Source organism: Melopsittacus undulatus, chromosome 1 (assembly GCF_012275295.1).
Source record: "Melopsittacus undulatus isolate bMelUnd1 chromosome 1, bMelUnd1.mat.Z, whole genome shotgun sequence".
Classification (NCBI taxonomy): Eukaryota; Metazoa; Chordata; class Aves; order Psittaciformes; family Psittaculidae; genus Melopsittacus; species Melopsittacus undulatus.
The window spans coordinates 97824897-97839803 of NC_047527.1; the positions used below are offsets into that span (position 1 = coordinate 97824897).

General features: G+C 59.0%; 1 protein-coding gene across 1 annotated transcript; it reads left to right on the forward strand.

Annotated features, from left to right (window-relative positions):
• Positions 1-1453: 1453 nt before the first annotated feature.
• CSPG5 (chondroitin sulfate proteoglycan 5) lies at positions 1454-9096 on the forward strand. Its single transcript, XM_034063321.1, has 6 exons — positions 1454-1564; positions 3109-3520; positions 3611-4357; positions 5477-5665; positions 6455-6527; positions 8598-9096. Exons 1-6 carry the CDS (start codon positions 1501-1503, stop codon positions 8763-8765), a joined length of 1653 nt encoding a protein of 550 aa, XP_033919212.1. The 5' UTR covers positions 1454-1500; the 3' UTR covers positions 8766-9096.
• Positions 9097-14907: the final 5811 nt, after the last annotated feature.

Sequence of the window (14907 nt, forward strand, 5' to 3'; positions counted from 1 at the left end):
TGCTGTGGGTGGAGTAGGACGTGTGTGACCTTGGAAAGCCTCCGCCAGCCGGGAGCTCACCCCAGCCCCCTGAGGATGAGGTGGGGAGGGGTGAACGGTGCAGGGACAGCGGTGCCGCAGCCACTCACCCATGCATGGGTCCAGGCTGACCCCCCCACCCCGTGCAGCTCAGGCTGCCTCCCATGCGTGGGGGTCCGGAGCTGCCGTGGGTGCACCCCCAGCCGTGCACATGCCCGGCTCTCCAGTGTGTGCTCGTCCACGCTGCTCTGCCCGCTGCCTTCCCGCAGCCCCTCTGGGCTCGCCCTGGCCCCATTTTTAGGCTGGTCACGTCTGCGCCGCTTCTCTGCCCGCTCCATGCGGCCGCTGTGCCGGCTCAGCCCTCTTGCAGCACACCGGGCACCCCCTGCCACAGGGCACCCCCTGCCTGCACCCCTGCCTGCGCCTTCAGCCCATCCTGGTGCCCACATGGGTGATGGGTGCACCAGTGGCATCTGGGAAGTGGCACCGTGGCTTGTGGGGTGCCCACGTGGGGACAAGGGGGGATCTGACCCGAATCTGGGGTCTTTCCCTGGGGAGGGGACCCTGCCCAGCACCCAAATCCCATGCAGTGAAGCCTCACCCCGGATTTTGGTGCTGTGCCCTCACCAGCCCAACCTGCCAGGGCTGTGCATGAGGACGGGGTCAGGGCTGCAGGGTGGGGGTTCCCTTGCACCACTTGGGATGCTGGAGGGCCCCCCCCCCAATGCAGAAGCAATTTTGGGGAATCAGGGAGGGAGCTCTGTGCTGGCTGGGAGCAAGGAGAGGCGTTTGGGAATGTGTGTGTGCTAATGAGGAACCCTGTTGCTGAGGGGGAATTCGGGGGGGGAAGGGGGATGGCACAGTGCAGGGGTACCCCCATGCACCAGCAGTTTTAAGGGAGCTCAGTGAGAAGTGCTGGTGCTGATGGGGGTGTCCCGGTGCTGGTGTAGGACTTACCCCCATGCAGTAGCAAATCTGCAGGGGGGGGGAGGGTGTCGGGGGGGGGTGCCAATACGGGATCCTGTGCAGGTGGGGGTACGGGGGGAGCAGTGTGGGGGGCTCCATGGGCTGGCTGGGGGACATGGGGAGGTGTCCCAGTGCTGGGGCAGGGATGCCCCCAGTACAGCACATTTGGGGGTGTCAGTAAGGAATCCTGGTGCTGGGGGTTGGATCCTGATGCAGGGCAATTCTGCGGGGATCCCGGTGCAGGGATGTCCCCCCGTGCAGGAGCAGTGGGGGGGGGGGCTCAGGGAAGAGCTCCCGTTGGAGGGTGCAGGGATGCTTCCCCCGGGAAGGTTCCGTTGCCTGGTCCCGGTGCTGCCGGCGGCGGCCCCGGTCCCGCGGGCGGAGCCGCCGGCTCCCGCCCGCCCTCTCCCGCCTCCCCCGGCCCCCCCGGCTAGGCGCGGAGCGGGGCGCGGGGCGCGGGCGGAGCCGCTGCCGGTGCCGGCCCCGGTGGCGGAGCCGCGGTCCCTCCATGCCGCCATGGCCCCCGCCCGGCCCCGCACCGCCCGGGCCCTGGCCCTGCTGCTGGCGATCGGCGCCCTCGGTACGTACCGGGCACGGGCATGGGAGGGGGCACGGGGGGGGGGCTGCGCCCGGGGATGGGGCCGGATCCTGCACCGGGGACCGGGGGGGGTCGGGTCCGACCCCCGGGGCTTGTCACCTGGGGGGGGGGGCGGATCCCAGGCGGCAGCGGGGGGGCCCGCGGTCCCGGGCGGGGGCTGCATTCCTCTGCAGGGAAGGGGGGGTCCCCTTGCCGGGGCTCTGTCCTCTTGCAGGGGTTGGATCCCCTTGGAGGGGGGGCTTGATCCTGCTGGAGGGGCTGGATCCCCTTGGATGTATGGGGTGCATCTGCAGGAGCCAGAGAAGGGCTGGATCCCCTTGCAGGGGTTGGATACCTTTCGGGAGGGCTGGATCTCCCCGTAATGGGGCTGGGTACTCTTGTAGCGCGGGCTCGATTCTGTTGGAGGGGCTGGATCCCCTTGGATGTATGGGGTTGCATCCGCAGGAGCCAGAGGAGGGACTGGCTCCCCTTGCAGGGGTTGGATCCCCTTGTGATTTATGGAGTGCACTTGCAGGATCCAGAGAGGGCTGGATCCCCTTCTCAGGGGACTAGATTCCATTGCGGGGAGAGGGGGGAGCTGGATCCCTCTCTAGGGAGGCTGTATCCCCTTGCAGTTGGATTGATCCTGCTGCAGGGGCCGGATCCCCTTGAAGGGGATGGATCCGGTTGTGGATATGGGATGCACTTGCAGGAACCAGAGAGATTATTCCCTTTGCAGGAGGGTCTGGATCCCTTTGGAGGGGCTTGATCCCGTTAGGAGAAGCAGGGTGTGCTGGATCTTGCTGTATATATGGGATGCATGTGCAGGAACCAGAGAGGGCTGGACCCCTTGTGAGGGGGCTGGATTCCATTGCGGGGGGGCTAGATCCTGTTGCAGAGGCTGGATCCCGTTTAGGGGTGGGATAGATCCCATTGTGTGTAGTGGGTGCCTATGCAGGAACCAGAGGAAGGGTGGATCTATTGGGGAGGATCGGGGGATGGAGGGGTGGATTCCGTTGCAGGGAGCTGGATTCCCTTTTATATGTATGGGGTGCACTTACAGGAACCAAAGGATGGCTGGACCCCTTGTAGGGGGCTGGATTGCATTGCAGGGGGAGCAAGATCCTGTTGCAGGGGGCAGGATCCCATTGTGGCGGGGCTGGATCCCACGATGTGCATGGGGTGTGCATGTGCACATGCAGGAAGTAGAGGAGGGGCTGGATCCCCTTGCAGGGCAGCTGGGGGGGTCTGGACAGGGGGAAGCGTGGCTTGGGGGGGGCCGTGTCATGGTGGGGGATGTCACAGATTTGGGGGAGATGAATGGGACTGTCATGGGTACTGGGGAACCCACAGAGCTGGGGGCTTCTGCAGGGGTTGTGCCTTTGGTGCCCAGGAGAGGCTGTAAAAGACTCGGGTGCAACCCCCCTCCCCAAAAGATGCCTTGTTCTGGTGCGGGGGGGTTGAGATGGAGCAGGCGGGGACACAACGATCCCCGCCAGGGGTGCGGGGCACCTCTGACCCCTCTTCCTCTCCTTGTCCCCCTCCAGCATCCGAATGGCCCCCCCAAAACGCCAGCGAGGCTGAGGGGCGAGGCCAGCGGTGGGACCCGGTGAGCGCAGACCCCCTGGGGGGGCCCAGCAACAGCTCCAGGTCCGGGGGGGCCGCGGCAGGGCCCCAGCTGGAGCCCCCGGGGGTGGGCGCAGCAGACAGCACGGACACGGCGGCGGTGCCGGAGGGGTGCGCGGGGTGCGCGGCCGAGGGTGCAGCCAGCGCCTCGCCCCCCAGGACGGGCCCGGCGGAGAGCGGCGGGGCCGCGGTCACCTGGGCCGGGGATGGGGCCGCGGTGGCGCTCGGCAGCCCCGAGGAGCCGGGGAGCGGCGAGAGGCCCACGCAGGCCTCCCTGCGCAGCCCCGCGGGGCTCGGGGGTCTCACGGCCGCCCCTCCGAGCCCCCCCGGCCCGCAGCTCGCCACCGACCCGCCTGAGTCCGACCTGCTGCTGCTGGCCGCGGGCTCGGCAGCGCCGCGGACCCCGGGGCCCGCTGAGCCCAGCCCCGTGCCGGCAGCCACGGGGGACTCGGGGCGGCCCCCGGAGATCCGGGCGGCCGCATCCAGCCCGGCCCCGGCGCAGGGGGCCCGCGGCCGGACGGATCTGACCTGGCTGCAGGAGCCTGTCACCGCCACCCCGCGCCCCGCCGAGCACCCCGCAGACCGGACGGCCTCGGAGATCATCGACGTCGACTACTACGACCTGTTTGAAGGGGGCGAGGGACTGGGGGGCTTCCCCGGGGGCGGCCGGGGGGCGGCTGGCTCGGCACGGCAGCGGGAGCAGGATGGGGCAGCCACGCCATGGGCCATCCATGAGCTCTATGATGACTTCACACCCTTCGACGAAGCTGATTTCTACCCAACCACCTCCTTCTATGCCGATGGGGATGAGGAGGATGAGCTGGAGGAGGAAGAGGAGGAAGAGGATGAGGAGGAAGAAGGGGGGCTGGAGGACGAGAATGGATACCGGCCGCCCACCTCAGCCCTGCCTGGTGCCCAGCCGGTGCCTCGGGGCCCCCGACCCACCGGCCGCCGCGACATGGCCCCACCACAGCCCTCCGGTGTCGTGGGGGGCAGCCCCACGGCGTGGCCAAGGCCTGGGGAGCAGGGCCAGCCAGGGAATGGCACCGAGTGCCGGAGCGGTTATGTGCGGCACAACAGCTCCTGCCGCTCTGTTTGCGACCTCGTCCCCAGCTACTGCCACAACGGCGGCCAGTGCTACCTGGTGGAGAGCCACGGGGCCTTCTGCCGGTAAGGGACGGGGACCCTGTGGGTCTGTGTGGGTTCTCCATTCCCATACATCCCATTCCTGGGTTTTCCAGCTCCATGTGCTCCATCCCTGAGTTCTCTGGCCTTCGTGCACCCCATCCTCAGTCTCTCTATCCCCCAATGCAGCCCATCCCGGGGCCCCCCATTCCCTGTATCCTACCCTTGGCTTTCCAGCCCCCTGCACCCCAACTTTGGTCCTCCATCCCTTTGCATCCTGTCCTTGGCTCTCCATTCCTGTATATCCCATCCCTGGGCTCTCCAACTCCAAGTATCCCATCCCTGTGCTCTCTGTCCCCCATGCACCCCATCCTCAGTCTCTCCATTCACCACTGCAGCCCACCCCTGGGCTCCCCATCCCCTGTACCTCATCATTTGCTCTCCATCCTCGTACAGCCCATCCCTGAGCTTTCCCCACCACCCATACCCCACCCCTGGGCTCTCCAACTCTGTGCACCCCATCCCTGAGCTCTCAGTCCCCCATGCAACTGACCTGTAGGCTCTCCATCCCCCTGCACCCCATGCTTGGCCTCTCCATCCCCATATATCCCACCCCCGGGGTCTCCATTTCCATGCACCCATTCCCACTCTCTCCATTCCCCTGCACCCTGTTCCCAGGCTCTGTCCCTGTACACCCCCTCCAGGTCCCTGTGCCCCTGCAGCCCCATCCCCCCAGGACACAGAGGGGCTTTCCCTGCCTCCCGAGTGGCGGCTGGGCAGGAATTAGGTCAGGGCCATGCAGGCTCTGGGGCTGCCACACTAATCATCCCTGGCAGATTGCACCCGGGGAGGGCCGATGCCGGCTGTGCTGCACGGCTCAGCACGTGTTGTGTGGCTGGCACCGAGCCTGCCTGCATGGGGGGACACGGGCGTCCCCAACTGCCCCCACTGGGCAGTTGCTGGGGCTGAGTGGGGCTGGGGAACACAGGTGTGGGGGACGAGCATTGCCCTGCGCAGACCCCAAGGGGTCACTCTCCTCAGGGACCTGTTAAACTCAGCCCCCATCAGATGCCATCATCTCCCCCATTACAGATGCTGGTGAGCCCCCCACCATTTGGGACACACATTTTGGGGTGGGGGTCCCCTAACCGCCTCCCCTTGCAGGTGCAACACACAGGACTACACGTGGCACAAGGGTACGCGCTGCGAGGCCATCGTCACCGATTTCCAAGTGATGTGCGTGGCCGTGGGCTCGGCTGCCCTCGTGGTGCTGCTGCTCTTCATGCTCACTGTCTTCTTTGCCAAGAAGCTCTACCTGCTCAAGACGGAGAACAGCAAACTGCGCAAGACCAAGTGAGTGCCATAAGGACAGCCTGGCACCCCTAAAACCGCCCCAAACCATGGGGGGTGGCATCCCCATAGCTGCAACAGTTTCAGTGGGCTCAGCATCCTGGCTGGATGCTGTCCCATCCCCGTGTCTGTGAGACCCCCTGTACTGACAGGGACAAGGTGACGGTGGGTGGGAAAGCTGGAAGCTGCCCTGCGGGGACATGGCTTGTGGCTCCTGCTCCGTGGTTAATCCTTTAAAGCTGCTCCCGACTGGCACCAGTTAATCTGCTTCACTGGGAGCTGGGGCCACCGGCTGGGCTCACCACACTGCCTGGGACCACTGGAGATGGTTCCCACTGCATCTCTGGGGACAGGGCTGGGGGTGAGCGACAGAGCTGGCATGGGTTGGAGGTTTGGGTCATTCTCCACCCACCTCCCTGGATCCAGGGAGGAGAAGGCCCTGCCTGCCTGCGTCCCTAATGAGCTGTTATGTAGTGTTTGGAAGAGCCAAGTGTCATTAGCAGCAAAGCTCCCTGCCAGCCCATGGGTCCCCTTCTCAGGCCCTGGGACCATGTGGCTCCTGCCTACCCTGGGTTGTCCTCACTGCTTCCCTGCCTACATCTGCCTGCACCTTCCCAGAGCTGGGGGCATTTAGCCCCAAACCTCCATCCCTGGGAACATTTAGCCCGCAGAGTTCCAGTGCTGGGAGCATTCATCTCTCCCAACACCACGTTCATCCCAGAACACAGGGGCATGGAGGATGCTTGGTGGCATCCCCGGTCTCACCACTGTGCTCTCCTCTCCCCACGGCAGATACCGCACCCCGTCCGAGCTGCACAACGACAACTTCTCCCTCTCCACCATCGCCGAGGGCTCCCACCCAAACGTAAGGAGGCTTCTTGGCACCGTCCCCTCCTACCCTTGTCCATCTGTCCAATAATGTCTTGTCTGCCCTCTCCATCCATGGTTCTGGCACTTCCTGGGTGATGGCATCACCACTGGATCCCTCTGCACCCTCGTGTCCCCATCCTGCCATGGCCACCACTCCATCCCTTCACTTCCTGCAGTGCCACATCATGCACCAAATACCCAAACTGGCCCCAAGCCAGGCTGGGGGTCGCTGTCATCCCACTGTGCCCCTACCCCATCCCCTTCCCTCCAAGTTCCTGATGGCTTTGGCTCTGTGTGGGGGATGGCTGAGCTGGCGTTTTCAGGGAGGAGACAGCCAGTGCAATATGGCTCTGTCAAACCATGCTCCATGCCTGTGCCATCGCTAGGGCAGGGCTGGCAGATGACAGCCAGCAGCAGTGGGTTATGCTGGAGGATGGAATGCTCTGGGATGCTGCTGGCTTGGTCAGGATGCAGCTGCCGGCATCCCCCAGGGCTGCCCTTCCAACCTCCTGTCTTTCGAATTGGAACAGAGAGAAGCGAAGGGCTTTGCGGAGCGGGAGCCGGAGCCGGAGGAGCGTAGGTCCCTCTAGCCTTTGCCTTAGCCCACCCACTGCCAGTCCTCCCTGTCTTTCGACTGCCTTTAGCAGCCATAGCGTCTGCCACTGGCCATCCTGGCAGGAGGCTCCCGGAGCTGGCTCACTCCCTGCTGCACAGAGGATGAACCTTGGGATGAATTCAGTACCACTCCACAACGTCTCACTGGGCTCTGACCCATCCCTTGTCCCCTCCCGGATGTGGAGGGCTTGGTCCTGCAGTGGCACACGCACCTGGGATGCAGCACACTGAGGATGTGGAGGGGACAGTGGGGTCAGTACCCCGGGAAAGAGGTTTTTGGGGACATGCAGTGCAACCCTCTGCTGGGCAATGGAGCTTGGTGCTCATCCCATGGGATTTGTCCTGGTGCCAATGGCACAAGCCTCGGACTGACTGAGCACCTCTCATAGCATCACTGCATAGCAGGTGGAGGTTTCCATCCTCATATGACCATGGCTGCATGACACTGGCCCTTGGGTATCTCCATCCATCTGCCACTTGCCGGGCAGCACTGGGAGCACCGTAACCACTACAATGCCAGCAGGTGCCTCACCACCATGGCTCATCCTGTCCTCACAGCCCACCATGCCATAGCTTATCCCACCCCACCAGCACCAACGATGATGCCGGGACTGTCCAGGAACAGACATTACCCACCAACACAGCTGGAGTCTGGCCCCGGTGCCAGCAGTGTGGCTCTCCCCATGGATATGGGACAAACTCTGGGCACAGCCCAACTGTTGGGAAAGATGCTTCTGGCACCTGTGGAGGGACATCAGGAAGAGGCATCCATTGGGAAGAGGTGGATCTGGCCAGTGGCATGGTGGGGCCAGCTGTACATTAACTGCAATAAATCCAATCCCTTGGGCCTCCTACCAAGTGCTGCTCGCTAAGGGAGTTACTGATTCTGGGGATGATGAGATGAGCTAGGCTTGAAATGGGAAGAGAAATTGGGTAGTGGGGGTGGCTGAAAGGGGATGGGTAGGATGGCTCCTGTGGCCAGCATGGCTCTTGAGTGGCTTTGGGTGCTGGAGGTACCCCGTGGTGGGGAATCTGTGGTGGGGATGGGCAGCGAGTCACCAGTGTTCAAGGCCAGGCTGGACAGGGCTTGGAGCAACCTGGTCTAGTGGAAGGTGTCCCTGCCCATGGCAGGGGGTTGGAGCTGGATGAGCTTTAAGGTCCTTTCCAACCCAAACCAGTCTGATTCTATCATTCTGTGACCCTCTCCCTCCCTGCTGTGAGCTCTCTGCTCCTCATGTGCTGGGATATACATTGCATGGGGGGACATTTTGAGTCACCTTTGGGCAGCCCTGCCTGCTGCCAGGGGCTGCCTGCAAGGAAACAAAGCCCCGGCTGGGATGCCGGTGGGGACACCAGTGCCTTCACCCAGTTCTCATTGCCAGACACCCTCCATTGCAGCAGTGTCCCCCATGTCACGATCATCTCCTGACCCCTCCATCTCTCCTGGCAGGATGACCCCAATGCTCCCCACAAGCTGCAGGACTCCCTGAAGTCCTGCCTGAAGGATGAGGAGCCATTTAACATCCACAACTCGACGTCGCCCAAGCACGATGGCAGCAGCGGCAAAGGGGAGCAGGACAGCAGCGAGCTCAACTGCCTGCAGAACAACCTGACGTGAGCAGGGCAGGAGAAGGAGAAGGCGAGAGCGGGAGCCAGCCCTCCCGTCCCCTGCTGTACACGTCTCCTGCCTCCTCCCTGTCTGGTATCTCCCGTCTGGTATCATTTTCCCACTCCGTGGCATGCTTTGATGTGTTTTGTACAGAGGGAAACGGAAATTAATTAATAATAATAATAATAATAACAAAGCCAAAGGCTGCACATGACCTTTGGCTGCGTCGTGGGGGTGTTTGGTTCGTGCTCCGTGTATCTCGCTTGGGTTAGTTCAGCGCTGTGATTTCTAAACCTTTGCTGTCCTGCAACTGACTTTTTTTGTACTTTGCCCCACTTTTTTTGAAATACAAGTAAAAACAACAACAAAAAAAAGGGAAGGAAGATCTTGAAATAAACCATTTTTTTTTAAGTTAAGCCTCTTGCCAGTGATCTCCTGACACAGAGAGCACATCTCACTCCCTGCTTCCTGAGGCTCCCATCTGAGCATCACCCAGGGGGGATGGCGGCTGCCTGGTCTCCCCTCCTTGACCTTCCCAGCTTTGCTGGGCTAGGGGTGCAATGCATCCCACCAGAGCGGCATCCCTGTGTGTTGCTGCCATCCCAGACATGCTTGGGGACCGCCTGGGATGTTTGGTGGAGGTGCCTGGGCTGCTCCCTGCTCACAGGGGCTGCTCCATTCCCATCCCAATCATGGGATGGGTTCACATGGGATGAAGCTGTCACTGGCACCATCCTCACAGCCGCCTCCTTGCAATGGAGCAGCTTGGGATGTCAGTGGGATTTTGGGCTCTGCAGCCAAAAACACCCCAAGGTTGTCACCTCCCCAGCTATCTGTTCCCATCTGCTCAGGGAAGAAACTGGCACTGCTGTCCCAACAGCTTTGGCAGTGTTGGCCTTGCTTCTGCTGCTGTAAATGAGAAGCAGCCCCCTGCCCCCATTGCCTTCACCCTGCCCTGGGACTGAGCGTGGAGGGGGGTCTCTGCCCAGGGCACCCCAGCACTGCCACTGCCCTCCCCTCCAGCTGCGGCTCCGTCTCACTTTCCACAAGAGCCAATTTCTTCCGGAGACGGATTCAACCACAAGCCAAAACCCACAGCTCCTCGGGAGAGAGGAAATGAAGCAATTAATCAACATACAATATTAAGCGTGCCACACGTTAGGGATGCAGCCAACGATCTCCCTGGGGCAGGTAGGAGCTAAAGCCGAAGCTCAGCGTGTTTTAGATGCTTTCTTGGGCTGCTAAATGATTCATTTTCAGCTCATTCAGGAACATTAAATACTGAGGGGGGGTGGGGGGGACCCAGCAGATGATCCTGGGGGTCACGCAAAGTGGAACAAGCGGCTGACCAGCACCACTGGGGCTTTGCTTTTTGCCATTGTCCTTCCAGCAGGGATCTGTATGACAGGTAAAATCATGGATAAAGCACCTGAGCAGCACAGGCACAGCAGCAAAATATGGCTGGAGACAAGCCTGTGCAGAGAGTGATGTGCTGGGGAGCAAGAGCCCTGCTGAGTGGAGAGGAGATGCTGATGCCCAAGAAAGCCTCATGGAAAAGCAGGCAGCCCTGGTACAGGCAGAGACTGAGCTTCCTGTGGGCCTGGGTTGGATAGGAAGGGAGCTGGAGTGAGATGAAGGTTGCTATGACAGGAGGGAGAGGACCCATGCTTGTGTATCAAGAATGAGGGGAGAAGAAATGGTTACAGCCATGTGTAAGTAAAGGGATGTTGGAGGGCATTTGAATAACATGAGGTTGCGGGTGAGAAATACCTGTGGGGAAGAGGAGAGAAGGGGCACTGTGGGCATAGGGGAGGGCACCTTGCTTCTCCAGTTGCCCTTGGAGGGAGTCAGTGGAACCAAATACAGGGGAACAGCAGCCAAGGAGTGAGACCAACCGTCAAATGTGTGGCTGCATGGTGGGCTCTGGAAACCATCTCCTCCTCGCTGGGATCCTTCCTCATGGTGGTTGTGGGTCCAGCAGGATGCTGTCTGGAGAGAGAAGAAAATCTTTGCAGGGAAGAAGCAGTCAGCATAATGCTGCTCTCTGGATCAGACAGAGAAACCTCATCCCTGATTTGCTGCCCAGAAGCAGGCAGGTCTCCCGCCTGGAGATGGGATCACCCCTTTGGATGATTAGGAGGGATGGAGCAGCCATCCCTGCCATGCTCTTTCTTCTGCTTGGAGGTGAGGCACAGCCCATCCATCCCAGCACAGCCCATCCATCCAGAATCTGCCCTGGCTCAACACAGAGGTGCCCACCTTGGGAGCATCCCAGATAAGCGAAGTGGCGACTGGGGGTGCCCATCCTTGGCCACTGATTTTTCATCCTTCCAGATGAGCCCAGCACATGGCTGAGGTGTAGTGGGCAGTAGGGGACAGCCTCTCCACAAAGCTGCAGTGGTAACTCCTCAGGGATAACCCCTTGTTTAAGAGTAGGAACAGGTGGAACCAAGGAATCAAGGAGATGGGTATTACCCTCAGCGCTCTCATCTCCAGCTACTCACCCATACAGGCTGCAGGGACTGATGCCGATCGAGGGCAACATCGGGTCACAGGGATTTAAGCAGGTCTAAGGATGCTCCTGGTCAAAACACACACATTAGAAGAGCAGAGGGTGCTTATTCCCCCTGTCCCTCTGTTACAGGGTATCAGTCTGACCCCCATAATTCCCCTCCTTGCTGTTCCCCCTGCTTCAAACCCTACTCACCTACCCAGTGCACTCCCACTTCCTGCAGGAAGACGCAGCTTCTGTCCCCCATCTCACTCCAGCTGCCCATGAGCCCCGGAGCCCCTTCTCGCCCCAGGGCCGGCATTCCTCGCTGTGCCTCTGTTTCCCCCCTGGGTGACAGCATGTTCCCAGCCCTCAGGCTCTCCTCCTGCTCTGGCTTTGCCAGAGCACTAAGGGAAGGAGGAGCATGGTTTGCACACGCGGGTTCATTAGGGTTACCAGAGGGGCCAGGCTCCCTGTCAGCACGTCCTCTGACACAGGGAGAACAGAAGGGACAGCAAAGTGCATCCGCTGTGTGCCGTGTGCCGGTCACCAGAGCTGATTTCATGGGCCCTGTGGAGGAATTTGCTTCCCAGCCAGCAAAGCAACACATGGTATTTTAATCAAAGGCCTAATCACTGTGAAACGGTGGGTTGCAGACAGCTATTAAATTTAAATGCTTGGTTAGTTTGCAGGGAGGGGAGGCGGCCTTTTGTGGCTGGGCAAGGGCTGGCACAGGACACCGGGTGCAAAGGGACGGGAATTGGCGGCGGCAGCGGGTCTGTCCTCCTGGCTCTGTCATCCTCTTTTCTCTTGCAGACACATAACAGGATTAGAGCCACAACCCCAAGACAAGGCTCCTTTTTTCCTCTTGATGAGCTCTGGCTGCTTGGAACGAAATAGCCGAAGTCCCAGTTCACCGGTCGAGCCCTGGCCGGCAAAGAGAAGGAGGGAGAAGGGATCGGAACGCCAGCTCTGTGGTCCCGGCAGGCTGTGTGCACCCCAAGAAGTCTCAACACCCCTGGTGCAGGATGCTGCTGCTTTGGGACCCGTCCTTCCCATTCCCAAACCTGTGGGTTTGGCTGTCCTTCCCTGAGCTGCTGGGAGCTTTCCCTGGGAGCAGGAGCTTTGGGTTTGTCTCATACCTGGAGCTGGTGAGATGGGCTCTCTGTGCCTTTGTCCTCTCTAGCACCATCTCTTTGCTGGCTTGGGTTTACACACACCAAGCAGCTGGGTTGCCTCCTGGCTTGTAGGAGCTTTTACCTGGTGTTTGCATAGCTAGAAAGCATCATGAGTATTTTGTAATGGGAAATAGCAATTACTCCATTATTCTCATTCTCATTGTAACAGGGAACGAATCCAGTATTAAACTGACCCTGTGTTGGATTTAAAGAGAGGAGAAAAGCAAAATCCTCTTAGCTTCCTAAACTGTGAAATGCTCAGTGTGGGAAAGAACAGCTGGGCATGCGTGTGCTGACACTGGAGAAGCTCTCGGGATGGCTTTAGCCATGGCAGCCCCTGTTTGTCACTGCTTTGTGCCACACACTGGCCAGCACAGATACTGGGTTAACTGGTTCTGCTGAGAGAGGAAGAGAGTAAGGCACAGCCATCGGCTGGAGACTGAATAGAAACTTAAAGGCAGGAGGCAAATTGGCCAAGGCTGAGTGTGGGGTGACTGAGCTCACAAGCCTTATGAAGAGATGTGGAAGAAAAGGGAAATAAAGAGAAAGGACCCTGAGGCACTTGGAGAATGGGTAAGTAAGATCTCATGGGAGGCACGTTTAAAGGTGAAAGGAGCGAGGAAACCGGCGGTTCTTCAAAGCCATGGTGCAAACAACACACATACAAGCCAACCCAGGAGGAAATGTAGTAGGAACCAGCTTGGCTCCATCACAAGCTCTTCACTGACCTCAGGCTCAAGAGAAAAAACATTTATAGAAAGTGGGAACTAGGTCAAATTACTAAGGACAGTTGTAAGAGTAGCATAAGCATGTGGGGAAACATCAGGAAGGCCAAAGCACAAATTGAGATGGAAACAGTGAGCATCATTCTTCAAGTGGAAGAAGAAAAGACTACAGGAGGAGAATGAGCAGGGGAGTGTTGGTGCAGACTCTGAGAAGAGGGATGGCTGCTGACAGAGGCTGAGAACTCAAGGGTTTCACTGTTTATTTTTTTTCTGAAACCAGTCTTTAAAAATACCAACTGCAAGCAGCTGCCTACCACAATGAGTAAGATTTTGTGCTCTCCACTGGGAGAGTGTTAACTGCAATAAATAGCGCTCCCAGACTGGGTAGGTGTTTGCTGAACTTCACCCTGTGGTACTTAGAAAACCAGTTAAAGCCACCTCAGGCCTATCAGGTAGCACAAGGGATGGATAAGGTTTTACAAGCCCAGCTCCAGTTTGGGCCATGCCACTCCAGGAACAATGCAGCCCATGGGAGAATGTGCAGGGGAGGCAAGAAGATGAGAGATCCAGAGAAGACAGCCTCTGTGGAGAAAGCAGTGTAGAGAACTGATGACTAAGGGAGCCATGAGAACAGTCTCAAAGGGGTGTAAAGGGCTTCTTCAAAAAGGCTGGGAAGAACCAAGGTGTGTGGTGGAATGCCAGAAGGTGCCCCAAAATAGGGTGAATGTCAAATGATGAGCTTCATTTGCCAGAAAAGATAGTTTGGAGAGACAAGAGGAAGTATTTCCTACCTGTGATAACAAAGAACCATAGGACAGACTGCAGGGGAGGATGGGCAGCTCTCCCTGTAGAGGTCACCAGGAGCAGATCAGATCCATCTCAGGCTGACAAGAACTGCTGATTCCTGCATGATAAGGCACTGGGAGTGCTGATCACTCAGCTCTGGTTTCTGCCATTCCGTGTCTTCCAGTGTACCACTTCTTTGCACTGACGGAGGTGGACCAGAAGGGTAGACCAAGTCTGGCTTCTCTCTCTGCTACACACTTTACACTCCACTTTTGGCTTCTGTCATGCCCCAATATTACTGATTCAGGAATATTGCTTAGATCTGTGTATACAATTTGCATGTATTAAATGGATTAGAAGTCGTTCTGCACAAGCACCTGGGAGTCTTGGTCTTGAATGAAGCTCGCCCTTCGCTGGGTGCTACAAAAAGGCAGCATGAAAATACGGTTCTTGCTTTATAGTGCTCAGGATTTAACTGCAAGGCAAGAGACAGCAGATGGAGACAATCTGTTGGGTAGATAAGTACAAAGAAACAGTGAGACAATACTGGCTGGCATGGCAGACAGTGGGGCTTAGCATAAGATGAGCCAAACTTGCTGGGGTTTTGTGCAGATGCTGGAATAGAGGAGATTTCAGGAAGGGTTTGGGAGAAGATACAGAAAATCTTGCATAGCTTTAGGGCTCTGTCTTCTGCATAGTGACTCAGGCCAAGGATACAGATGTGAGGAGAAGTGGATCTCTGAAGCTGTCTGTATCATCCTCAGGGTGTTGAAAGGATGTTGTATGTGAGATATAGGAGAGGGCAGGAAAAAAGGAGGTGCTGGAGAGTGCTGAGTGAGAGTTGGGTGGATGAGAAGGAAGAACTGCAAAGGGCTTATCAGAGAGGCAAGAAGAAAAAGAGGATGGGGCAAAATGAGGCACAAGTAAGAAGTGTGAAGGATGAGGAGGTGATGGTGGATTGAAAGGTGTCT

Coding starts and splice junctions, on each gene's coding strand:
- CSPG5 (XM_034063321.1), top strand. CDS start 1,501: ATGGCCCCCGCCCGGCCCCGCACCGCCCGGGCCCTGGCCCTGCTGCTG. Junction 3,521..3,610: donor CCTCCGAGCCCCCCCGGCCC/GCAGCTCGCCAC, acceptor CGCTGAGCCCAG/CCCCGTGCCGGCAGCCACGG. Junction 4,358..5,476: donor AGCCACGGGGCCTTCTGCCG/GTAAGGGACGGG, acceptor CTCCCCTTGCAG/GTGCAACACACAGGACTACA.